This window comes from Falco biarmicus, chromosome 6, assembly GCF_023638135.1.
Source record: "Falco biarmicus isolate bFalBia1 chromosome 6, bFalBia1.pri, whole genome shotgun sequence".
Lineage (NCBI taxonomy): Eukaryota > Metazoa > Chordata > Aves > Falconiformes > Falconidae > Falco > Falco biarmicus.
Genome location: NC_079293.1, coordinates 38,336,580 through 38,363,122, shown reverse-complemented (window position 1 = coordinate 38,363,122; position 26,543 = coordinate 38,336,580). Strand labels below are relative to the sequence as shown.

Genomic DNA, 26,543 nt, shown 5'->3' with positions numbered 1-26,543 from the left:
AAAGTGTTTTCCAGAAAAGCATTCGGTATTCATCTGATGATGAATCCAGCAAGATTTCAGTATTAGGCTGATGTCAACTGCTAACCAGGACCTGACTCTCTTCCCATGTGCTTCTGATTTCCAGGAGTCGTTCACCTGAAGACAAACATACATCTTGCCAAAGTCCACATGAATGCTCAAATGCATCAGGACAAACTCTCACGCACCTTGCTGAAAGGCACACTTCAGCGAAGACAGGACAGAGGCTGTGTTTGCCCTGAACCTACAAACAAAAGCATGCCTGAGCACCCCGTCCAGGGAGAGGACCCTGCCTTGAAGCCAGCTGAGTAAGAAGAGCTTCCAGGCTCTTTCTCCATTGCAAAATGTTCCACCAGACCATTTCAGCACCCAGATCCACTTCCTTTGTGCCTGACCTTCTGTAAGCAAAACTGTAAGCGTGGTCTAGCTATGAACTGGATAGCTCACAGACAACAACTGGGCACAGTCTAGGAGTTTGCAAGCGCCAGTGACCACTCCAGCAGGCAATTTGCATGCAGCCACCCTGTTTTAGAGCTAAAACAACTAAAACCAGGCTAGGCCAGTTGGCTGTAGGGCTAGAGAAAGGCCCTTACACCATGTGTTTTATTAGTACAAATATAACTTCAGGGGTCTTGACCTCAGAAGCATTTACCAATAAATTACTTTTAAAGATCTTCTATGCATAATAAAAATTAATTATCTGCCTTAACGGAACTTTCTTGACAGTTTCTGTAATTCATCAGTATATAAACCAAGAAGATACATTTATTAAGACAGCTGCCATTTACACAGTTTTGTGCTTCCCTCTCCCTAAAAATAGAGCGAGGATAATTGAACTGAAAACCTGAAGATTTCAAAAAAACAATTACATAACTTGCCACACTTGCCCTGTTTTCCCCTCTACTCCCCCCCTCCCTTTACTTGTATTTTAAAGAGGTCAAGGTTATTAAATATAAGCTTCTACATTCATATGTGAGAAAAGTGGGATCTAAACATACAGTAAAGATTTTTCATGCAGCATGAATTTGCCCACGTAGCCTGTATGTACTATGTTTGTTTACCAATTAGGCTATGAAATTGATACTTTGATGTACACAGTGTGTGCAATTCATGCAGGTGAGATAATGGTGCAATGAAAAACTTCTTTTCCCTCCCTGACTCATGTGTGTTTATAGTGTCCAAAGCTGCAATCCTTATTCCGGCTAATTTATTTACCTCAGTGGGTGTGTTGTCTATGTAAGGACTGCAGTTTGATGACCCAGGTTTGCCACATTAATATTGCTCTAACATAGCTTTTGCATTGCGTTATACAATGCTACAGCTCCGATACTTCTGCTCTGGAAAGGCATGCACACTTGGGAAGCCATGAGAAGCTTTACTTTAATAATTGCAGTCTTATCTATGAATTTATAACTTCCAATAGTGTGCTGATTTATACAGCGTGGCACTACACATCAGAGGCACGCTGCCTCAGAAAATTAATGCTGCATTCTGGCAACCATATGGGCAGCTGGCGAGCAGCCAGGAGACCAGCAGAGCACGACCCTACCTTCATGCGAACCTTCCCTATGCACGAACTGCACTAGCTAAGCAGCAATAATAAAGGGATCCTGTACATTGTTGTTGCTTATAACCATCAGATCACCCAGGGACAGATAGATTTTTGCCAATATGATTAATGACAGAAGCTGCACAGACAGGACTGCCTCACGGCTGGTAACCACATGGGCACCGCACTTCTATATGTCTCGAGGAACAGAGAGGATGGCAAAGGCCTCCTTGTATATCTGCGTTTCTTCTTTATGGATCTCTCCTCTAGTTGTTGCTTGCACTTGCGACAAAATTTAACTTGCAAGCTTTACAGGGAAGGGCATTTATCTTATTTGTCCTGTAAAATGCATATTATACTTTGTGTGCTGAACAAACAATCACAGTAACAGCTTATGGTAGCTTAGTTATCTTAGGCACCTTAAAAAAGAACATTGTTCAGTAAGGGAAAAAGTAAAAAACATTTTTCATTATCACTTACAAGTAAAGCAGGTTTTGCTCCCCATTCTTTTGCTTCTCTCGCCCTATTATTTCTTATCAAGTATGTGATCACTTATAGAGTTAAATCTAACTCTGCCACTGGCTTCAGTGGGACTACCTACAAGAATGCTGGGTTGAACTGGAATCTCAAATAGGATTCTGTCTTCTCACTACGTAAATGATAAAAATCTCAGAACACAGAGAAAAAAATAATGTAATGGTTTCCAGTAACTGTAGGCAATACCTTAAATGGAAGATGCATTGATGACAGCTCAAACACACAATCCTGTTTATCATGTATTTTATGTGTATAATGCTTTCCATTCATAAATACCTCTGAATTTTTTTTTACGACTATTCACTGGAATCATGTCACTTGCTAGGCTTTATAGCAGCTGTTTTACTTCTCATTGCAATAGCCCTATGAAAAAAATAGGGATTGAAAGTGAAGCAGCACACATTTTCCACTGTAAATTAGCTGGTACACTATAATGTCATGCTTTAGCTGCCTGCACACCAGCTTTTCCAAGGAGATCAAGGCTTATGCTTTATCTCCCACAGCGCAATCTCCATACATGTACCGTCCTGCTAGTTTACTCAGGCAGCTAAATTCTTGTCTACATTATAATTTTTCTTAAACCCCGATGTCATACCAAAGCTGCTGCCCCGTTTGACTGTTGACGGCAACAACTTGTTCTGCAGGTACAAGCGGGCCTGGTTTCTTTCAATACTGCTTCAGCACTGTCCAGCTCAGCGCAGAGCTAATCAGCACTGTGGTCACTGCTAGTATCTGACTATCCGTAGCATTTCCATTGCTCCTGCCACTACAGTAATACATCATAGTGACTTGTGATTCCTGAGACATGACATCTAAACTTTATTAGCTTGCTCCAGTTCTGCTCAGTTTGAGAGATTTGTTTGTATCCAGGCTGGAGTCTAGCTATGGTTTAGAAATGCTGACTAGCTGCAGTTAAAATAGAAATAAATTCACAGCTGATTATATACACCACGTGGGTCCAGCACAGTGATAATTTTACTCCTGGTGCTCCTCAGCATTTGAAAACCCTGGCATGCCAGCAATACTAAATCAACAACTTTCAGTAGCCAGTTTTCCCAGAGCAATGGCCTCTTTTGCCCTGGAAAAACAATTTTATCTATGTAGCCTGTAATAGCAAGATGGTCATCTATGAACACCCTGTACCTAAAAGCGTCCTTCTTAATCCTGAATACAGCCAGTTTCTCATCCTGTGTCTTGAACAATTCCCCCGCTTCACCAATATCCAGGCAGAGCCAAGCATCTAAATCAGCACACCACTCCACAAATGTCATCTCTAAAAGAGCACGCAGCTATCTGTCTGGGTTGTGGACTATCGCATCACAAATTTCACATGGTTTCTTGATCTTTGCAGACACTGCCAGAACATCAAGTTATCTGGTAGCACTCTCTTTCTGGATATAGAAAAAAAATCCAGCATGATTTTTCCCCCCCCTTTTATGTAAGATGAACTATGTTTGTTTGTTTTTTCCTTGTTCTCTCTACACTTCCAAAAGGAAGTAAACTTTAGGATGATATTACAAGAAGTTGAGGTTTTGTTCCCCCCCATCCAAGTTCTCCAAGAGCTCTCAGATGGGTGTTCAACACCTCCCAGAGTCTGGGACCCAAGTAATAGGATCTCTTCCGTCCTTGGAACTGTAAAGCTCTAATATGGCACAATTACAGATGTAGGGCAAAAGTGTAACTGACCTTCGCCTGTAAAACCAGAACTGCTGGTACTTATACAGGAGCTATACTGCTGGATAAAAACAATAATTTAATTGCTTAATGTAGACAAGGCCCCTGAGGAATCTCCTTCTTCAAATAACCTAGCCAATCAAAACTTCATCAGCAAAACCCACTCATCTGAACTCCCTCAGCAAAGACGAACTTGAAATACTGCCAGGTACACTAAAGGTACACTGAAAAGAAACAGTACTTGTTAACCATCTGAAGAAACCAAAAAAGACATGCACTCGGACAACCAAGTTGAAGTACGGGTTGTTCGAGGACTAAGTTCCAGAGGATGTCTGTTGCAAAACAAATACAGCCGCTGAAGTATCAGGATGCACTACTTCACAGGTTGTAAAGGAGCCCAAGCCCCAGAGCTGTCCTGGATCCCAGAGCCTATACAATGGTCGATGCCTCTTACAGGCAACCGACACATTTGGTGAGAAACCACACGTAAAACCTATTAGAACACATCCGATGCTTTAACTCCATCTCAGGTTCATCTAAAGGTGCGGAAATTTCTGTCAATACAGTCTTTTTAGTCAATTCCTTTCAAGCAGCCCTCCAAAACCACTCCACAAACGTTATGGAGCACGGCCGCGCCCGGGGAAGCGGCGGCGCGTTACGCCCCGGCTGGGCAGGCGAGACCGAGGCCCAGCGCGGCGGGGTGAGGGGCCGCCGGCCGCGGGTGGCACCGCTCCGCTCCGCAGCGGCCGTGACCTGCCCCCCGCCGGCCGTGCGCCTGACCCCTGCCCGCGGGAGGGACGGCTGGGAAGCGGGGAGGCTCCCGCCGCCCGCCACGACGCGGAGAGGCCACGGCGGGGCCGCCACAGCCGCCGCCCGCAGGGTCTTTGTTCCCGCGGCCGCGGCTGCCCGGGCCTTTTGTTGCTGCGAGCGCCCGGCCGCGGGCCCCGGCGCGGCAGGCAGCGATCCCGGGGCCGCTCCCGCGGCCGCCGAGAGGCCTCCTGCCGGCAGCCCCTCCCCGTGCCTGTCCCCCACCGCGCCAACGGCCGCCGCCTGTCCCCTGCCGCCGCCCCTCCCCCAGCCCGTTCACCGCGCGGAGGCACCCGCCGCACCTGGCCGCGCCCCGCCCCGCCCCGGCCCCGGTCCTGGCCCCGCGCCGGGGGCAGCGGGGGGGGGAGGGGGGGAGGGGGCGCCCTCCTGAGGCGCGCGGCCGACGGCGGCGGGAGGTGACGGGCGGCGGGAGCGCGCGCACGCGCGCGCACGCCCCGGGAGGAGGAGGGGGAGAGGAGAAGGAGGGCGGGCGGGCGGACGGGGGCGCGCACGCGACGGTGTGTGAGGGAGCGAGCGAGGGGAGGGCGATACCGGGGCGGAGAAAGGCGGCAGCGGCGGCTTCGCTCGGCTCAGGGCAGGCGAGCGGGGACAGACGCTGCCGAGCCGGGGGACACAGCGGCCGCTGCCGCCGGCTCGGGGCATCCTTCCTGCTGCTCCCCGCCCCCTCCCCTCCCCGCCCTTCCCCCTTTCTCTTTCTCTCCTTCCCCGCTGTCCTCCGGGGCCGATCGCTATCGGCGGCGCGATCCCGGGGCGTTTCCGCGGCGCCCGTGCCGCCAGCGGCCGAGGGGAGAGCCGGCCCCTCCCCTCGCCGGCCGGGACCGAGAGACCCCCAGCTCCGTCCCCGCCTCCGCCCCTTGCCGGGGCTCGGCGGACAGGGCCCGGCCCCAGCTTGGCTCCCCGGCGGCGGGCTCGGCGAGGATGTCGGGCGGCGGCGGCAGCCGGGAGGAGGAGCGGCGCAAACTCGCCGACATCATCAACCACTGGAACGCGAACCGGCTGGACCTGTTCGAGATCAGCGACCCCACCGAGGTGAGCGACCCCGCCGCGGCCCCCCCCGGCCGGCCGGCCCGCCCCGCCACCCTCTCCGGGCCGCCCGGGAGGTGAGACACGGCGCCCGGGCCAGGCCGCACCCGCCTCCGGCCCGCGGTCAGCCTGGCCCCCCGCGCCGCCTGCCCCCCGCCGCGGCCGGGGGTCGGGCACAGGCCTCCCCCCGCTCTCCGTTAACGTGCGGCCCGCCCCGGCCGGGCAGGAGGCTCCGCTCCCAGGCGGGGACGGTCGGGGGGCGAGCGCCGGGCCCCTGGCCGTGCCCGGAGCGGCGCGGGCGCAGGCAGGTTGCAGCGGCCGGGGAGAGAAAGGGAGCGCAGGGCCGGAGCCCGCCCCGCCGCCCTCCCCTCCCGCTGGCACATGCCGGCCCGACCCTGCGGGACCGGCGGCTCCGGGGCAGGAAACCCTCGGGGCGCTGGAGGTGGCGAAAGGGGGCGGGCAAGGGCGGTAATGCAGGAGCTGCCCCCCTCCTCCCGACCCCCAGGCGGGTTACCTCGGTGGGCTTTTTTTTGTCTGCCTGCGACTTAAGCAGAGCCGAAAGGCGGCTGGTGGCAGAGGAGGGCTGAGCAGTCTGGTGGTGGTGGTGGGCTTTAGTTGTTGCTGCTTTTTTTTGTTTCTTTAAATACTCGGCTTTGTGCAGAAGGCGCCTCTTGGGAAGCAACCTGCTCTACTCCAGCGGCTGTCCGGGCCGCTGGTGCAATCCCCGGGGTGGCTCTCCCAGGGCGTGACGGACGGAGCGCTTCGGCTCCCCGTCTCCGAAGGCTGCCAGCCCTCTGTGTAAAGTAAATATCGGGAGCAGGTTCGTAGTCCCGAGTTCACGTGTTGTACTGGAAAAACACAGTGGGTAATTTCTTCCTAATGAAATGGGTGTTTCTGATGGCTGAGGGAGGCTGGCTTTTGCTCTTTTTATAAAAAGCAATGGCCAAACCACACCCTACCGCTACCCCTTGTCATGTTCCCTTTGGCTGGTTCGTGCTGTGGGTCTGGTTTGAAAGCGGCGGCGGGGGAGGGCTGGGGAGGCAGGTTACAGCCCTGTTTGTGTGTGACAGCGCTCCCTGCTCGGAGGGTGGAGGCTGGTCATGTGCGTGTTCCCGGGGAAAAGGAGGAAATTCACACTTGCTCTTGGCCTGGCCCTGGTCCTGGTTGTTTATTAACACAAGCCTCTCAGAAATCACGTTGGCTTGGGCTTTGGAGCTTGCTCCCGCTTCTGCGCCCAGGTGCTGGCTGCTGGTGTAGCCACGAAAAAGTCTTGAAAGCGATTGTAAGGTTGTTAAGGCTCTGAGAGCTCGAAAAGAATCGCTTCGGGTGTTTTCAGTTCTGCTCATTGCAAGCTATTTCTTGAATGCCGAGATGAGAGTTTTCTGTGACTATTTCCTACATCTGGCAATATTTATCATGATTAAAGCTCCTTGCTTGTATTGCATAGGTTTTAACAGTATCACTGTTGGCTGACAGTCGCTTGTTCAAAAAAGTGGGCTGATGCTAGTGTGAAGGAGCCTTCGTGATTGCATCTGAGAACATAGCACAGTCTTTCTGGAACTGCAGGTTGACTGCTAACTGTGGCTTATTTTTTGTCTGATTAATACCTTTGTCCATTCCCAACACGTTCTGACTCCAACCTATTTTCTTTGTGTTTATGTCAAATTGTGCTTCTGTAGTTTGGTTAGTAAGTAGTTTAAGAAATCCTAGCATTTTTTAGGTCAGCTGTACATGTTTATTATAATTAAATAGACTTTGCACAAAAAGCTACCAGCTTCATTATAGTTATTATGAAAAGAAATAGAATTTTACTTGCAGTAGTTCCACACCTCTGCAGTTAAGCCTCTGAACCTGTATAGGAGGATACTTACTGCTGTCAATGATGTTTATTTCAGTTGAACTACTGATAGTAAAAATTAAGTGCATGCATATCTGTTTAAATGTCTGAGCTTTTTAGACTCCTGGTTCTAAAAATGTTTAATAAGACTGCAGGTGCATTTACAACAAACTGGCAGTAGGTAACAGTTTTATTGAGAAACTATATTTTCCTTCTGGGTAATTACAAATACAAATGTTTGCGTTTTTTTCACTATTAACCCTGAGCTGACCCAAAATTGGCAATATTTTCAACCCAGTTGGTGGTGCGATTCACATGTGTACTATTTATCAGCTTAAATGAAAGCCCTTTTACTAAACTGCTTGGGAGCTGACAATCCTCTGTTGTTTTCCCTGCTTTTCCAGTCTCAGCTTGACCGTAAGGCATGTCTTGCTTATTGTAGGGGCTGCAGCATGCATGGCATCTGTGAAGATGCAGTAACCTGGATATGACTTTTGGTTGGGTATATCTGAGCTGGGTCACGTGGATCATTTTAAACTGTTCAGACATGGTCATTGGCCTGCGATGTTAACTTTGCAACTGGCACGTGCCTGTACTGCAAACTGTCGCCCGGGAGCTTCTGGCTGTATATATCATGTTTAGAATATCGAGACTTGATGCCTTATAGTGATTCTCCAGGCATTTCTTCAGTGTAAACAATCTGGTTTAAGTGACTTGTCTGTTAGATTTCCTGTATAGCAAGAGTAGGATTTTCCAGAGGAGCTAATCACTTCCTTAATAATAGAGTTTCAGGGAGATCCTTCAGAAAAGGAAAGGAAAAGTGAAATCTAATGTAAATTGACTATAGAGTTCTGACCGTATAGCTTAAGCAGTGACAGTGAAAGGTACTCACATGTAACCTACTGATGTACCTTGGTGTTAGTTTCAAAAGTGTAATCCTTTAGTGAGGCGTGGCTGCTCTAAATCTATTGGGTCCTCATCACTTGAATCTCCATTCAGTGGTGGAGACTTGGTTTTGAATGTATAGAGTAGTATTTTGAAAGTAATTTAAATGTGTGGGTTTTTTTCAGAGAAGTGCTTCATGAAATGAATCAGTTTGAATTCCTGTTAATATTTTATTGTGTAGATACATCCTAAGGGATTAGAGATCCATTTGTCTACTTGCTGCTTTTGAGAGTTATGCACAAATTATTTTTTAAAGCCTGTAAGATTTTGAAAAGCAAGGGCCTTGGGTAGGATATATTGTTGAGTTCTGTTAGTAACTTTTTCTTAACTTGTGTGTTAGGAAGTTACTCAGGTCATTCAGTGCTACATTTGCCCAGCAAAATGGGGATAAAGGGAACTTTCTGTTCTATGCTTGAAGTTGAGTATTCCTCCATCTGTATCTCATGTGAAGGAAGACTTCTTAGGAGTGAGGGTTTCGTATCTTCACATGCTTTCACTGAAATTACTTGTGGATTGAGAGCAAGGTGGTAGTTTTAACTTCATTAGGTATTTACCTATTCTAACACTAGTTGCTGTTCTGAGAAATCTGTTAATGATTTGCATTATATTAATTCTGATTTTTTTTTTTATTATTCAAAAAGTAGCTGGGAGAAGCTCTGTGGCTTCAGAAGCTTATAAATGAACAAAACTAAAACCTCTGTTCTTAAAGTTCTAGCAGCCAATATTATGTATTCTCAAATGTTGTCAGGAATGATGCTAGGTACAAAGCTTTCCTAAATAAGTATGTAATACTGATATTAATTCAAACTTGATTAAGCTTTACTGTCACTACTTTAAATGATGAGGTAGCTACTCGCTCCTGCAAGTCTAAGAAAGATATAGCAGGTTTTGGGGAAATGTGAAGTGAATCATGCTTTTGTTTGTAGATAGATCAACACTCAGAGTCAAAATGAAACAGTGTATTAACACTTTGCCTTAAATCTGCTTCCCCTTTCTGTTCATTGTATTAAACAAATGTGTGGATGTTTTTACTATTTGGCTTGCCTGTGTTTTTTTTCTACACCCCACCTGGCCCCAAGGATAGAAGCACAGTAAAAAGACCCAGATCTTTTGCAGTAGGAAATAAGTTGATGTTTTGATCTTGATTGACATCTTGGGTGATTATAGTACCGAAAGTTTACAAAAAGGAGTAAGTTTGAAGTAATGATTGGGTAACAAGTGCACAGTTATTCAGAGTCTTGTAGATAAAACCTTATTTTGCATTTATACACTTTTTTTTTCTTCAATTAAAGTGCTTACTGGAATTAAGTGACTGAGTATATAAAATAACTGCATATGGATATTTTGGGGGAGAGCAAGGAAAACAAAGGCACTGTAGACTAGTCTGTTTATTGACTAGAATAAATCCTCCTGAAAGCATTTAAGGCTTGGTTTAAGATGCCATTTGTGAACTAGACAATTATTGTTGAACTTGATGACAAAATAAGGTTTTATCTTTAGCGTATGCTTGGAGAACTGTATATGAGAGGAAGAACACTGGTTTTTCTGAACATGGTTTGTGGATAAGGAATGTAAATTGCATTTAATTTTTTGAGATGGACACTTTAGAACAGGTGGGTTTTCTTTGGTAATTTCCCATGGGTTCAGGGATTGTTGTTGGAAACACTGATCTGTTGTAGTTTTGCTTTCCGATGGAGAAAGCTGTTCTAAACTGACCTCATACTTGCATATTAGCAAAAGTAGAAAGGTCTAATCAAAAAGCTTAGAGAAGTAAAATGCTTTGTGTTGAGAGTTGACTCCTAATGAAGTATTTTTAAATGGTCATAATTAAAAAAAAAAAAAAGTAGTATTTGGAAGGTCTTTATGGCTATTTGATGATTTTATTTTTTTTTATCTGAAGTAACTTGTGTAACACTTAGCAACAAGATATTACAATAAACTCTTCAGAATGAGGTGGAGTTTTTTTGTTCGGAGTGTTCTTGGTTTTGTTGGGTTTTTTACATTGGCTTCCCCCTTGTTTTCATGTTACATACATTTGGTCCAGTCAGCATGTTTTAAATTCTTTTATTTGGCTTTGAATACAAATAGGCAATCTATTCACAGAAAATCATGCACAGTACATTGGATGACAGTATATTTTAGGGTTGATGCAATTTTTGTCTTTGTTCTTTGGGTTCAGATCTGATTGTGGTTCACTAAGTGGTGTTATATAGGTTCGTGGTCTTTTCGAAGTAGTTATGCAAGCTTGTTGTTTAAATCTAGTTAAAGCAATAAAAATTTGGAATCTTTTCGGTTTTAACCCCCTGCAGATTCCTGTATGCATGGCTGCTCACCTGTAGACTTCGAAAAATCTGGCTCTGAGACTTTTAAAAGGACTCGTGTTTTAACACTGGGATTACCAGTGATTGTGCCTATCACATTGTGCATGATACTGGTAGTAGAAGTGCAAGCAGGAGGTAGGGAAACTTAATGTAAATGGTAGAAATGCTTGTGCCTTCTCCACACGTTGAATTCCACAGCTTCAGTAGTTTTAACTGGTGCAGCTCTGCAGACTGTATTGATCTTGATAAGCTGGTAATATATTTGAAAATACTGTCGTTTTAAGTTTTCCAAACCTATGATATGGAAAATAAGTTCTTTTTGCAACAAATATTTAAGCTAGTACCCAGTCTGGAAAGGTGGCTTGGAATCTTAAGGACTGGTGCCTGTGCTTCTTAGTGAGCAGACTATTCAATAATGACTACCACTAAACAGACACAGTTGAAGAGGAGGTAAAAACACTGCAGCATTAAGTAGAGGTGAGCAATTTCTAATGGCAGCTTACTAAGTCTGAGTTCCAGTTCTGCATTGAAATGGCTGGAGAAAAGAAGTCGGGAAGGGAGAAGTCTCCTCATTAGCATCAAAAGGACCAGTTTTCTTTTAACTGCATAAAAGTGAATAATCTGTCTTTACAAATGAAATGTAATCGTTACTATCTAAAGTACGATAAGTTGTTTGAATTAAGATCTTGACTGCAAACTACAGAAAACATAATGTAATGAAAATATTTCTAGGAAGAAGCTTGATGCTGTGCTTTTAATATTCTTTGTTAATTCTAAGTTATTTCTTTAGTTAGTGGCTAATTAGGTCCATACAGTTCAGTCATACTGGCTTTAAGAATTCCCTCCTGATGTGTGAATCTGTTCCCTGGCTAAAATGCTATTGACAAACAGCATTTTTCAGTTGAAAAAAACCCTAGTCTTCTGGATATGGTAGGGATTTACTTTGTTTGCACAAGTGTGTGTGTGTGTGGGGCGGGGTCTGACAAAACTTTTCCTTTCAGAAAGGTTAAAATAAAATGAATGGAACGTAATTTTTGTGGAAAACCTTGCTTTATAATTCATAAAATCTTGCTTTTGACCATACATGCTTTTATCATCTAAACAGGGTAAGGAAAACTAAAACTTAGCTGGAAGTTGTTAAAAAAGTTGAAGTGAACTGGTGTTTGTGGTAAGGATGTAGATCGTAAGAAACCACTCGGAATTTATCTTTCTGTCAGTGTTTGTTTGAAAAGTTGCTTTGTTACAAATGAAGGATAATAGGTAGTGGCTATGCAAAATTCAGTGTGTTACATAAAGAATAACTTCTGGTTTTGACCAGTGGTTCTGATGAAGGTGAAATTGAAAATCATGGTGTGAAGTAATAAACTTAGTGTTATGATAAACCCAAGTAAAGTCAAATTTAGCAGATATTCCAGGTTTTGCTCTGTCTTTTCAAAATGAACTTCTTGCTAATGGAGGCCTCTTCTGAAGTGTATTTGAGTAAAGCCCTACTTTGGTAATTCTTGATTTTTTTGAGAAGTTTTTGGCTAGGAAAAATATTTACCTATAAAACATATATTGAGTGCTCATTTCAGTGAATAGAGATGTATGGGATTTTGCTTTTAGCTTCTGAAAAGGCTAGAGCCTGTTAATTTCTGCAGTTAAAGTTGTTACGTGGATTTTGGGGATTTTTTTCTCCTCACAACATAATTTTTACCTCCAAAAAATCAGCTGCTGGCTTTAAATGCAACAACATTGTAGGATAGTTTTTTCTTTAACTGGATATAAACCCCAACATATGAACGATTTCAGTACTGTTAAGCAATGTATTTGCATTAATTATGTTTGTTAAGTAGCTGAGATGAAGGTAGGAGGGCAGCATGTTGCATTAAGTATAGCTCATAGCAGAGTTAAGAATTGCCACATAAACAACTGTCTGCTATCTAGTTTGTTAACTTCAAGATCCAAAATGGTAAATAAGGTTGAACACACATCTTCCTGTAATTTTTTTGAGGTTTTGTAAAAATATAGCACAATACATTTCTCATTCTGGAAGGAATCAAGATCTTTGAAAGTGAAAATGCTCAAGGACCATTGGGTTTTATAATTTTTTAGGTTTCCTTTACTGTCTTGTCTCTCTACCTTCTTCCATGCTCCTGTGTTGTCGTTTTCAAAGAAGGAAATGTAAACTTTGCTGATTTGTATCAAGATGATCCTTTAATTTTTATTATTTGCTAAGCAATTAAGAATGGGAAATTGAAGGTAAATTTACAGTAACAACACTAATTTTTAGCATTTTCATTCAGTTCAGTGGCCTTTGTAAAGGAAATATTCCTATCTTTTCTTTCCTGAGTTGTTGCTCGGTGTTTTCTGTAATCAAGGTGTGTATCACAGTGAGGTTTTTTTTGGTCTTGCTTTATCTTTACGACTGAGGGGTCAGAAATGCTCTTTAGCTAACTTTTTTTCTTTTTCAGCAAATGTTATCAGGTTAAACCAAATTAGCTATTAGATAGTTCTGGATGCATGCATGACGTAGGTCATAATTCTAGTTAAACACTCTGCAGAGATTCTCCTCACCCCTATCTTTAATTGCAGGTAAAAATTACTTCTTTTCTGTAACTGTCTCTGTCTAGAAACTTAATAAACCAAGATGAAAACAGGAGACAAGAGAAAACTCTTGTAGTAGAAGTTCAGGTCTAGCAGTAAGATTCATTCACTCCATCTTCCTGGACTATATCATCCCTTGTGAGCTTCAGCATAACGAACAAATATATGAGATTCTAACATAACTTTTTGCGGGAGAGTTGGGGGTGGGGGTGGAGGATAAATCTTCCATGTGATTGGTTGCACTCAATCACCAAACTGCAATTTTCTGCCTTTCATTGCTGTCTAGTTTGGTTCTGTAGTAAAACTACAAAAAAAATCTGCTCTGACATGAAGTCCAATGTTCATCACTTCTTTTTTTCCAATACTTGCCTCTTTTGCTGATACCTTCTTATTCTTAGGTGACTTTTTTTCTTTTAGATATGTATAACTTGGTAAAACCATTTTGTGTAATACTTCAGGACTTTGATCATCTACTTCTGTTACAGGCTTTAGCCTCAAGGTTATCAGCTGATTAGTATTACCGTATGTTATATTTCATTAGGTATTATAGAGCTGTTTTCTTTCTTTGTGTGCTCACCTGTAAGTTGAACGCTTTGCTCAACTACTCTTCAGATCATCTTCTAGCCCAGATATTCTTACCAGGGAGTCATTCCTCTGATATTACCTTAATTTTTGTCTCCTTACGAAGCAGCCATCTGTCTAGATACTGCGTTCTTCATTTTTCTCCACACGGAGCATGACAGGGTTGTTAATTGCCCTGGTCTGTCTTGGACAATTTTGCTATAGATCACTAATTACTTCTGGAAATGTCTTTAGAGTCTGAATCCTGAAAGAACTGGAAAAAAAGTCCTAGGGCTAGGGTGGTCATCTAGAACAGGGGTCCTCACACTTTTTAACCAGGGGGCCGGTGCGCGGATGAAGTGGCAGGCAGTCATCTGCAGCTGCTTGGTTTCCCCCCCCCCCCAACCCCCGGCGGGGGGGATTCTGTAAATACCGGGGGCCGGATTGAGGACCCTGGGGGGCTGTATCTGGCCTGCGGGCCGTAGTTTGAGGACCCCTGATCTAGAAGATCAATATACGGTGTTAGTTGTAAGTGCAAATGGGACCCTAGGAGATATAAATAATACTCTGATACACATATTTCTAATCTGTCTTTTAATTTCATCATATAAATAGAAGAATCTGTTCATAAAGTTTGATTGTACTGCTGAAACTGTGTATGCTCCTCTTCTGTAAGTTTGTACAACCATGTCATCTGTTCCAATCAAGCAGAAAATACATACCAACTTTGCAAGGTTTAAGCTTTTTTTAAATGTAGCTTGGTGTATCTTAAGAATAATTATCAATGGATTTCTAATTTTACTCATGTATTCTGAGTGTAAGATATAGTGCACTTAGAAGAAAAAAAAAAGGTAAGGAGTTACTATAGTGATTCTTCTCAAGGACATTAGAAAACCTGCTGGTTTGCAATGTAATTGGAAATTGAGTATCTGTTCAAATAAATGATTCCTAATGCCAGCTCAAATCTTGGGTAAATATTGTAGCATAGGTTTTGTGTAATACAGCACTGGATGCTATGGAGTGGTGGCAAACTGAAACAAAAATGATGTTATATGTTAATGGCTCCAGGGTAGTTTGGTGGTTGTGGGTTTTTTGTTCATAGTTTTTATTGTTACTTGTACTTGTAACTAGAACTAAGGAATATGAAAACTCTCACAATAACTTAGTAACTAGTACTAGATTCGTTTCTTGATGAATTGTTACAAGACTTGCCCTTGATTTATTGCATCCCAGGGCATGGCTGAATTTCTGGTCTACTCTGCAGTGAAAGTACCTTCACAGTGGGGAAAATGTGAAAGAATGAGTTGTCTGGCAACAACATTTGACCAACAAAGTATGTTGCCCATAGCTGTATCTATGAACTAAAGTTTCAGTGCTTAGGTTTTGCAGGCACCCCTGGAGCTGTTCAGTAGAGCTTCCCCTTCGTCAGGTGAGTGGTCTTGTCAGTCCACACTTGACTGTTTTCTTACAGACAGATAAATGGTTTAATCACAGTGCCGTGCTTTTGCACACATACTGTATTGCTCACAAAACCCAGTGAAAGATCAGAATCCACCTTCTTAAAGAAGATTACGGGCTGTTGCATAGCCTGTGGTTGAGCAAAAGAGTTCAAACAACGAAGAAACCCTCCCACGATGACCACAGCAAGAAAGGTGTCTCCCTCCCTCTGCCTTCCCAGAAGGTGCTCTACTTGGAGCAGTACATCAACTTGAAATTGAAAAGTGCCCTTCAACCATTTTGTTGTTCTCAATTTTAAAATAATTATTCCATGTTCTTTATTTAACAAATATCAGGACAGTGCTGTCTGTGATACAGTGTCCTCCTGGACAGAAAGATATTTATGTGGAAACAAACCGAACTGTACCAGGTTGTGTTTTAGAAAGCTTTGCATTGATAAGTGATATTATAAAGGCTATTTTATTTTATGTTGAGAAAAACTACATTCGGATCATATCCAAGCATTGCATGCTTCTTGTAGAATGCTGGATGTTTTATTAGGAAACATTTAAGTTGTTTCCATTTAAAGTGATAGCCTTACTGAATATGAATACTATTTATTTGCAATGTAGACAGAATGGAATTTTTAAAAGAGCTCTTTAACACTTACTGTATTTATTCTGGCTATTGCAAGACTGGGATAGACTTTTCTTATCTGGAAAAGGAAAATAATTTGAAAATTGTGATGGAAAGACAATGTTTAGTAATGAAAACATTGTTCAGTCCTGCTAAGTAGTTTTCGTGGATTGCCTATTATGTCTAGTGTTTGCTGTATAGTTGGAAAACTCAAAAGTGGAATTACTTAAGATTATACTATTTAGCGATCTAATGCTTTGGCTTTGAAGCTTTTAAAAAATAAAAAGGCCAAAAAACTGTTTCCTCCTTCAAAAATTGATGAAATGCTCTAACAAAGCCCTTCTTTGTTTTGTGTAAGAGATGTATTGAAATATTTTTGGTAGTCTCCAGAAATACTGAAATTGTATCTAGTATTACAAGAGTGTTTTTAGTTGTCGCCATAGTGCGAGAGGGACTATTTCAATAAATTCAGCTGTTAAGCCTATAGCCAACTGTTTTCAGGCAGATAAGGACTGATATGTAGACAACAATTAAAAAAACCCCACCACAATGAAATAATTTTATGCACTGACTATTGGCATATTCACTGAAGCAAGCCATCTACAAGCATGTAAAGGCCTAACCATCTCAAAGTGATGAAATTGTCAGTCCCAGGAAGTGCTCAAGACATAAGTTGGGTTTGCAGTCTGTCTCAAGTGTTCTAACCATTTATTAGGAAAAAAATGTGGAAGGAGAAAGATATCGTTTTTATCCTAGAGCCTTTCTCAGGATTTAGAGTGAAAAATCTGGTTTTCTGTTACCTTCTGATTTCTGTCTGTATCTTTTGCCTAAAGTTGGCCTGCAAGGTAGGGTCTGTGGGACCTTACAGTGGTAAAATTTTACAGTGTTCAAAATCCTAGTAGAATTTTCTGAAGTAGTAATCATGAAAATATCTTAACAATCTGACACAGACTCAGTATCTTGAGTGTTAGTAGTTCTGAAGGAGTTGCTAATTTTTCTTGTTGGAAAAAGTTTGCAGTCTGCTGCAGGCTCTGGGATACTCATTTCATGCTTTGCTTTTTCTTCTACATTAAGGTTGTGTGAACTCAGAAAATCAGTTCATCAAATGGATGAGACCTTAGCCAAATTTGAAAACTTTGCCTTCCTGAAGTAATCTTCATTCATCTTGAGTGATGTGTCAAATGGCAGCACAAAACTTGGATAGCATTGTACCGGTGTGAGAGTCATGTACTGAAACAATTGTACAACACTCTGATAGTGATAGTCTGAAGCTTGTAAAAAGCTATTGAAACTCAGCACTTAAGTGTCTGTCTTATCTTCAGTGTTCCATGCTTGCCTCCAGGTCTTTCAGCATCCTTGTGTGCGTGGATGCTCATAAATATCCATGTCTATCATTATAAAAGCAGTGATCAGCTCTCTCAGTAAACCTATGTAGAAACCTTCTCTCTCATTTTTCCTGCCCCCCCCCCCCCCGACCCTGACTCAGCCCCAAAATTCTCAATTCCGCAACCCTAAACTGGGCGCCTCCAGCTGTCTACCTGGGGTGAAAAATGTCAATTACAACAGTCTTGGGATGTGTTCATCCTGCTACATAGGCTTCAGAAAGAGCCTGGGAGCATGACTTTATCCAGCTTTGTCAGTAGCTTCCTGTGAGATTACTGATCAGCTAGTCCTCTGGTACGTGCCATGTGGACTTTGGAGTTTGGAACGGCTCAACTTTTGCAGTCGGGCCTCTTTATAACCTGCTAGTCCCTGCGCTGGTGGTGGCTGTTACAGTGGGCATTTCTTCTAAAAGAGTGGGGAGAAAAGATGTTTATTTCTTGCTTGCTGTACTGTTAAAACCATATATGTGTATGTTTTCCTTGTTTTGGAGAGGATTACTTCATCTAATATGCTCTCACCTTGAGTGTCATCTCTTCTGGGTACCTGCTAGGTAAAGACAGAATGAGTTTTCTGGATTAACTTTGCATTGAATTCCTCAGCTGCTGAGAAGGGAATCTTACACCAAGGGGAAAAATTCCTTCCTAACCACCTCAAAGGTAATTAGGATAGTACTCACAGCAGGTAGAGCTAAATTTAGCCAAATCCTGAGGGTAAACAGGGTGTTTCTTTATAGTGCAAAATGGCCAAGGCAGTTGCTCTGATGCTGTTACACAATTTTTTCCTAGTTCCATCTCCAAGGTAATACTGTGACATTATCAGTTGTAGTGGAAGTCTGCAAGCAGAGTGAGATACCAGTATATTTGTGATACCTTTATACCCGTAATTTTTTGAAGTAAAGTATTGAAGAACACTGTTCTTTGGCATGGCTGATAGATCAGTAATGTGGAGCCTCTTCCACCTCAGCAGCTCTAAAAGAGGATGAATAGTTTCACATGTACGTACATACTCAGTTCCGCGGCCAGTTCTTCACCCGCCTCTCAGCACTTCGGAAGCACAGAAAGAAAGCTGGTAGCATTGAACCTCTTCCTCCCATCACTGCCATCTGATTGCCGTCATGGAGGTTGTCTTCTGCAACCCTGAACTGTCCCATTTTTGATTCTCATCCAGCTCTACGGTGTTGATGATAGTGAAAGGCAGCAATGGGATTTTCTGCTGCTAATGTTTAGCAGTTGCTTTGAGCTGATCCTTACTGCTTTCACAGTATCCAGAAGTGCTGAACAGTAGCAGTTAAATTTGTATGGTGGTATTTTCTGTAGTTTTCAAAACTTTGGCCGGTCCTTTCTCTGCCTTATCCTCCACCCACAACATCCATCAGACTTCAGTGTCTTTAAATGTTGATAACATTTTAATTGGTGCTTAGTTTATTTCAAAAATTTCTTTCCATGTTTACAGATGTGAAATCTATGTGAAATGAAAAACAATTTGACAAGTTTAGGTTTTGCTAAAGCTTACTGCATTTGGAAAAAGCTGCTTACTTGCTACACACAAATGGACTTTTTTTTTTCCTACTTTTTTTTTTCTTTTTCCCCTGTATTACTGAGCTTTCCTGCTTATCTGTGCCAGTAGGAGAGAACAGGGTAGTCTGACTCTTCCGTTACATTTACATTACATTACTACATGTCTAAAACAGTTTTGTAGGTAGAACATAGATGATAAGTTTTTTTACGTAATGAGTGATTTTGAGTCCAATTAGTGAAAGAAGGCAATGCTTAATCAAAAATGTTTGGAACCCAATGATAGTACTTTTTTTTTTTTTTTTTTTTTGGCTTAAGAGTGCTTCTGCATGATATTCAGCAAAATGAGATTGCTTAGATCATACTCCTACTTGTGTGTAGTTGTAGCCTCTTAAACCATTTTGTGTCTGTGTGAAAGACATCTAGCATTCTCACTTTGTTATAATGTCTTTAGGACAGTGAGATGGGAAAACAACGATGCAGATACATGAAGTGACGTGTTGAAAACTGTGTTGTAAATTTGATTATTACAGAGCCAGAAAGAAAAGCCTGATATTTATGCATGTATGCAGTTTCCTGTTTGTAGGTATATTTATCTGCTTACAGTGAGAATGTATGCATACAGCATACATACAGGTTATGTATCTTCATAGGTAACTTGAATAATTTTAAACTATGGTTTGGTTTTTTTGTTTGTTTCAAAAAGACAATATCAAATCTATATAAGACTGTCATTTCAGTAAATAAGTAACTAAAATTTTGAACCTGATGAACAATTTCTCTTTTCCACATGTGTAACTTTCTGGTATTCAAACTGTTCATTAAGACAAGTATATGTGTTTTGTTAACATTCTTAAAGTGAATACTAAATATAGAAAAAACTAAAAAATCCCCAAATGCTTTACAACAACAATAATAATAATAAAAACTCTTCTTGAACAAGTTGTTCAGAGTACCTAATCTTTAGGATTAGGTACTCTGAACCTAAAGAAAGCTTGCTTCTCATTGTGGATGATAAAAATACACAATATGGATAATACTGTGTGAACTAAGAATATATTAAATGTGCATGATTTTTTCTTTGTTTTGTTTGTTTGTGTTTATGTCTGTACAAATAAAATATTATACAAATAAGCCTGGAAAAGCTTACTGTCCTCAGTAGTAGAGAAACAAACCAGTATCCCACACACATATCACACTGGGACAGATTATTGGTTGTTTAATAAGAGGAAAAGAGACTAGAGACTCCTTATATTTTTAAAAACCTTTCTACTTTTGTATACTGCAGTCTTTGCTTCTTGACAGTTGTTGGTCGTGTTTGAGTGTTGTTTTTTTTAATATTTTTGGTCATCTTTTCATAGTCTTGTGACATGCTCTCACTAATAAGAGGATAGACCTGTCTTTTGGCATAACTTCTCAGCCACGTTAATCCTGATTTGCAGCAAAAAGAATCTTTGAGTAACACCACCAGTTAAAGCCTAAATTGTTTCACAGTGAGTCAGAATATACTTGAAATCTTGCATGGTAGTATCACTTAATGCCTTCATTAACTATGTTTTAATATCTGAGCAAGCTAAACCAAGTTACTAAAAGCTTTTGTAATCTGAGCCTGTTTAAACTGGAAATAGTCCTGTTCACAGTTAATCATCTGCATTAATGTTTGTATTGTAACTTGTCCTTGGTCCGTGTGCCATTGCAATGGCAGCCCCTTGATAAGAATAAAATTAAGGTTATTTGATAGAATTGTATTTCAGAGCAAGAAAATGCTTGAAAGTAAGGAACCAATTACTTTCTGGTAGGTTTTTGCAATGTGGTGGTGACAAAGGAAAGGTGGGAATTTCCTACGTGGAGTTAAACTAAACATATAAGCCATGTCACTGGCTGCAAAGCTACCTACTGGGCAGAAGTGTAGGACTTGCTGAAAGTAAGAATTCATGCACAGTACACTGGCAAACTCTTCTGGCGACTCATGATTAACACAACTGCAGAGACCAGTTTTGTTAACCAGTGCTACATGATAAAAACAGTCATTTGCTGACCTAAAAGAAATCCTTAAAATAGAGTTGGTAGTGCTTTTCAAAACACAGCTCCTTCGGTAATCAAATGGGCCATGTGAAGAATAAAATGAAGCACCTTCATGGGTGGATTCCCCAGTGCAAATACCTTCTTGACTGGGGAAGTGCTTTTCACTTTGTTATTCTACATTTTTAAAAAATATGGTATGTATATTTTCTGTATACCTGAGACAGATTATAGAAAATTTAAATGCTGCAAATTGCAAACCAAAATTTACTTCAGTGTATTCGGAGATTTAGATTGTATTTTCAGAGTGAAAAGCATTTCAAGCATATTTTTTTTTTTTCCTAAAACTGAAGTGTGTTCCAGAGGGCTGGAATTTTGTAAGTAGGGAACAAATCTTAATTAAAAAATATATGTATTTTTTTGCCTTGTTTTAATAAAAATGTATGTTATCTGGGCTTGATTATTGTCAAAATCTGCTCCTTGAGATCACTTTCTCTGTGGAGCAAGCATGAAAATTCTCATTGCTTAGTCATGTAAACCTTACTGATGATGAAGAGTGGGTAGCCTGTGGCACAGGGAGGAATTGCATGTCTAAGCTCAGTAGTTCTTGATCAGAAGTTAAAGATTAATGGATGATGGAATTACCGTTTCTGACTCTGACATTGCAAATTAGTACATCTCACTTTATTAGGATGAATCTGTCCAAATAGAACAGGTTGCAAAATGGAGACCTATATCCTTATACAGAGAGTTTTTTTGCTTCTTTTTGTGTTCAGCAGAAGTTCCGAAAAATTGGGCTTTGGGGAAAAGATGCTTTATTTCTGTTTATTTATTTGTTTACCTTTTAATGTCTCTAATTGCTATAGCTTAACATTTTAGATTGAGGACCTTGTGGAGGTGATGTCATTGTAAATTAGCATCTTCAGAGGGAAGTGAGCTTATAGTTGGTCAAGACTTCTGTATAGTTTGGTCATGTATATCGATTTGTAAAGGCCCAAATGTGTGTGTTACTGCATGGCAGTTTGATTTCAGGACAAAACCCTAAAAATATGATTTCTGTTTTCTATGGTTAGTCAAACTAGTCAATTTCATTATTCCTAATTTCTGCTGTATATAAATTTAATTAAAAAAATAATTTGCTGGACTGTAACTTTCGGGTGCTGAAGTACGTGCTGTCTCTTGGATATGCATTTGAAAGGTATGAATCAAAAAGATGAATGAAAAAAACTGTTCTCTGCATGAAAGGAAAAAACTCAGAGCTAATTTTCCTAGTTCTTCAGTGCTCAGGTAGCTCACTTAGCATTAAGAAAAAGCTTGTTTAATTCTTGCATTAAATAATTTGAAAAGAAACAGATATGAATTGCTTTAATAGTTGCCCGTATGCCTTTTGTATTGAGAATTTCCAAACTTCTAACAACGAGGACCACATTTTTATAGTGCTGAAATGGGAGAGGCTCATCTGTGTGATTTTTGTGGACATATGTATTTTTCAGATAGCTACTAAATATGAAGTTGCTCTAAAAAATGACAGGGTGATCCACATGTTAGAAGTGATGTCAAATACATGATTTACCATGCTCTCTGGAGGAGCAGTCCTCTTGACTGCTCTGGGTGTCCAGATTACAGTTTGGAAGCAACTCTTCACTGGCAGATACAGGCCATGTAGATTTTACTATGTTAAAACATTACAATTGTTAGTCTAGTACTCTCAGCTGGGGTGAATGTTTACTTGAGAATTTTTGATCATGAAATTGACAATGATTAGGAAAGTCTTCATTTTTGGTGGTGGTTGTTTCTAGAAGCAGTGCTGTGACTAATTCACAAGATGCAGATCCTAGACCTGTATGATATAAACAGATCTCCATTGTCATACAGATGTAATTATACAGTGGCATTTTTTTTATCATTGCATGTTGTTACATACAATTTACTAGCTACATACTGGTGTGCCAGTTAAATTCATAAAACAAGATCTTACATCTGCAAATTGAAATTAAGGAGAGATTTAGAGTTCCATTGGTTACATAGTATTTTGAGATCGATAAGATGATCCACAAGTGTGTTTTTCTTCTTAGAATAAGACTGTTAATTTCTTTCCTATTTTTTTTTTTTTTAAGTGTGCAGGAGGAAGGCTGATCCTCTAACTGTTTTGTGGATTTGGGGCTTTTTATTTATTTTGATTTTTCTTCCATAAGAACACTGACACAAAGAGGCTTCCTTTGGTGTCTGAAGCTCAGGTACTGCGTTTGGGCTTCTTTCCTCCTTCTGCCCCCTGTCTATACTTGTGTGAAGTGAATGAATGAGAAGCATGAAACTAGACTGTTAATGTAATTAGACCAGTGTTTCTTCATTCTTCTCTTGATCTGTCTTTTGTCCTGGTCTACCCGGCTTTCCTTTCATTCCTGCTTTCTTGGCTTGTTTTGTTCTGATGATGTTCTATTGCTTTGTGGAGTTCTCCTCCAAAGTCAAGTTGTACTGCTGTGGTTAGTGGGTGATTATTAACAGTAATAATAAAACTATTTCCACCCACTCCTGCCCTCCTGTGCCCCACATACCCTGTAGCGACTACAGGATAGAAACAAATTTGGTATTGATGGTGGTGAATCACTTTCCCTTTTGCACTCAGATGTTTGTCTGGAACTTCAGAACGGAACTGTATTCAAAAGTAACATATACAACCTGAGGAAATCTCACCAGTTTGAGGACATAGGGAGGGCAGGGAATATTTTATTATTTTTAAAAGCCTCTTTTGAGTCCTTGCCTTAGATTTCTGTGTCTGTTTTGCTTTTTCTGATCTTTCATTGCTTTTTGGTTGTATAATCTTTCTTGAATGAGCAGGACTTACATGTTAAAAGAATCACGAAAATTCCTGATGACCTATTTATGTTTTAAAATACCACTTTGTAGTCGTAAAGGGAAAATGTGTTAAAGACTAGTCTTAGTATTTTGCGCTGGTGAATAGAGTGATCAAGCTGATTTTGGAGCCACTATACAGTGGTTCATCTGATATTTGAAAAAATGTTCTCAGGCTTACAGTTCACCTCATCCATATTTAAAATGATATCATCATGTATTTCACTAACTCAAATGTATTCTGCAAAATAAAACTTCTCAGATGCCAGTGAATAGTCAAGTAGTGGGACAGGTTGCACAGGGAGGTTGTGTGGTTTCTGTCCATGGAGATTTTTAAGACAAGACTGTGTAAAGCTGCAACAGCCTGAGCTTACCTCAGAGATGACCCTTCTTTCAGCAGAAGGTTGGATTGGAAACTTCCGAGGTTCCTTCCTCCCTGAATTATCCTGTGATCTTAAATGGATCAATGGTATGTGTGCACATCTGGGATGGACTGCATTGCATTAGTTGGAGAAATGACTCCTGATATGTAGAACCACTTATATAGGTTTTACCGTCTCTACTCTCTACCAGTTGGACTCATACCTGGAGAGAAATTTGCAAATGTTATGCTGCTACTTAAACTACTTTATTTGGCTTTTTTCATTCCTTCTTTTTCATGGCCTTCCTTGTGACATGTATGTTGGGACATCCCAGTATCGGAGCTCTCCTGTTGATCTCATCCTCTGTTATTCCGTGCTTGGAGGTCAACTTGTGTGAACTAAGGATATCTGCCTAGCTAGCTGGTGTAATAATTGGTGTTTTTGGTAGGAGAATAGTCTTGAAAAATCAGTTAGCCTGTTTAAATTAAATGTTTGAATAAGAACATAGAACAGTTTGGTTTGGAAGAGACCTCTGGAGGTTTCTGGTCCAACCCTGCACTCAAAGCAAGGTCAGCCCTGAAGCCCATCAGGGCTTTACCCAGTAAGGTCTTGAAAACCCCTAAGGACCAGGCTTTATGGGCACCTTCCTCAACTGCTTGATTGTTCTAATGGTGCAAAAGCTTTTCCTTCTATCCAGTTTAAAGGCCTCTGTTGTTTCAACTTAAGTTTGTTGTCTCTTGTCCTCCCACCATACACTATTGTTAAGATCCTTGCTGCATATTCTGGATGGCCTCCTTGTAGATATTGTGGGCTGCTTGGTAGATCTCCCCAAAGCCATCCCTTCTGGAGGAACAAACCCAGTTCCTTCTGTGTCTTCTCCTGAGATGGTTCTCCATCCAGCCTCCTGACCGTCTTGTGACCCTCTGCTGAACTTCGGTTTATCCCTGTCCTTCCTGTATTGGCAGCCCAAAACTGGACTGATGGGTAGAGGAGGATATCATTTTACTTGACCTAAAGCCTGTATTCCTCCTATTAATACAAGTCAGGATGATGTTGGCCGCCTTTGCTGCCAAGGCATGCTTCTGAATCATCTTCAGCTTACTATCCACCAAGATCTCCAGGTCCTTTTTAGCAGAGATGCTCCCCAGCCAGTGATTCTTGAGCCTGTGTTATTGCAAGATAGTATCCCTTTCAGGGCAAGGACTGTGCATTTGTCCTCATAGGATTCCATAGAATTAAAAAACTGCTCAAAAACCCAAACAAAAACCAAAGTGACAAGAACCCAACCCAAAACCCAAACACCCACCTTGAAGAACTTCCTCCAGCAAAACATTGAGATGTGCTTGAGTGCTTTGAATACTGAAATTCTTAGATCCTTTTCAAAGTTGAGCACAGCATTTTTCTACCCCTGTCCTACCCAACTTTTATGACTGAAAGTACTTTGATGTTTCAAGATCACTTTATGTATCCTTTGATTTAGGCATACATTGAAGGAACATAGTTTGCTTATATGATATTGCTGTGGGAGGTGGCATGAGGTCCTAATAGTGCAGGACAAGAAGTAATTCTAAGTTGTCTAAATTCCGCTCTTTTGTTCCCGTTTTCTGCTCCTCTTTCCTCCTCCTCCTGGTCACACACCTGTACCAGTTACTGGGGATAGATACTTGCAGTGATTGAGTTATGCTGGATTATTTTCATTGTGAATAATATTTGCTTTCACTCTTGGTTATTATTAGCTTTATAATACTGTATTTTGTGCAGTACAAAATTAAATACTAGTTAAATTCTTGGTACTGAACCTCACATTTTTTGTGGTTTGAATTCTGTCACTGTGATACGGGTATTTGTGTGATGCCTTAAAAAAAAAAAAAAAGTCCTAAAAACCAGTGCACATTGCTTAGGGCAAGTGGTAGCTGCTGCACGTATCTTGCATTTGTGATATTTAGAAACAAAAAAGATGTATCTGCGGAGCATTAGTTTTAACCACAGAAAGGTCTTTTTTCATGGTATCAGAACTTCAAAACATCTGGTATAGTTGGTTAGATACGGAGATTATGTCAATTGCACGGAAATATAGCTATGCTGATAGTGTAACATTTTTGGTTAGAAATGCTGAAGTACTAGTTTGAAAGTAGACTATAGTCTTATCTAGTCACAGATGTTTAATATTACTATTTGTCACTTCAATGGGGCATTTTTGCCATTAAAATTTAAATTACTTTGAAATATGGGTAATATCAATCTGTTAATTCTGTAAATGTTCCAAGACCAGTATTAACATAGCAGGAATTTAAAACTAAAATAAGCTAAGCAAGCAAAACCCAAACCCTCAACATTGAATTTTATATGTTGATATTAAATTTGAACAAAAATTTAAAATTTCCTTTCCTGCATGTTATGTTGAAACCTATTTTGATGCCAACTTGCTACCCATTCTTTAGCATCTGAGTTACCGCT

General features: G+C 41.1%; 1 protein-coding gene across 23 annotated transcripts in view; it reads left to right on the top strand.

Moving 5' to 3' along the window:
• Positions 1-5,090: 5,090 nt before the first annotated feature.
• Positions 5,091-26,543, top strand: part of AFDN (afadin, adherens junction formation factor) — a 132,081-nt gene continuing 110,628 nt past the window's right edge. For 12 of the 23 annotated variants that reach the window (XM_056342937.1, XM_056342931.1, XM_056342929.1 and 9 more), the window contains exon 1: positions 5,093-5,635. In XM_056342937.1, coding sequence (XP_056198912.1) covers positions 5,525-5,635 — 111 coding nt within the window. In that variant the 5' untranslated portion in view covers positions 5,093-5,524. Of the gene's footprint in view, positions 5,636-26,543 lie in introns of all 23 variants that reach the window. The other 11 variants (XM_056342921.1, XM_056342915.1, XM_056342920.1 and 8 more) reach the window with 2 other exon arrangements.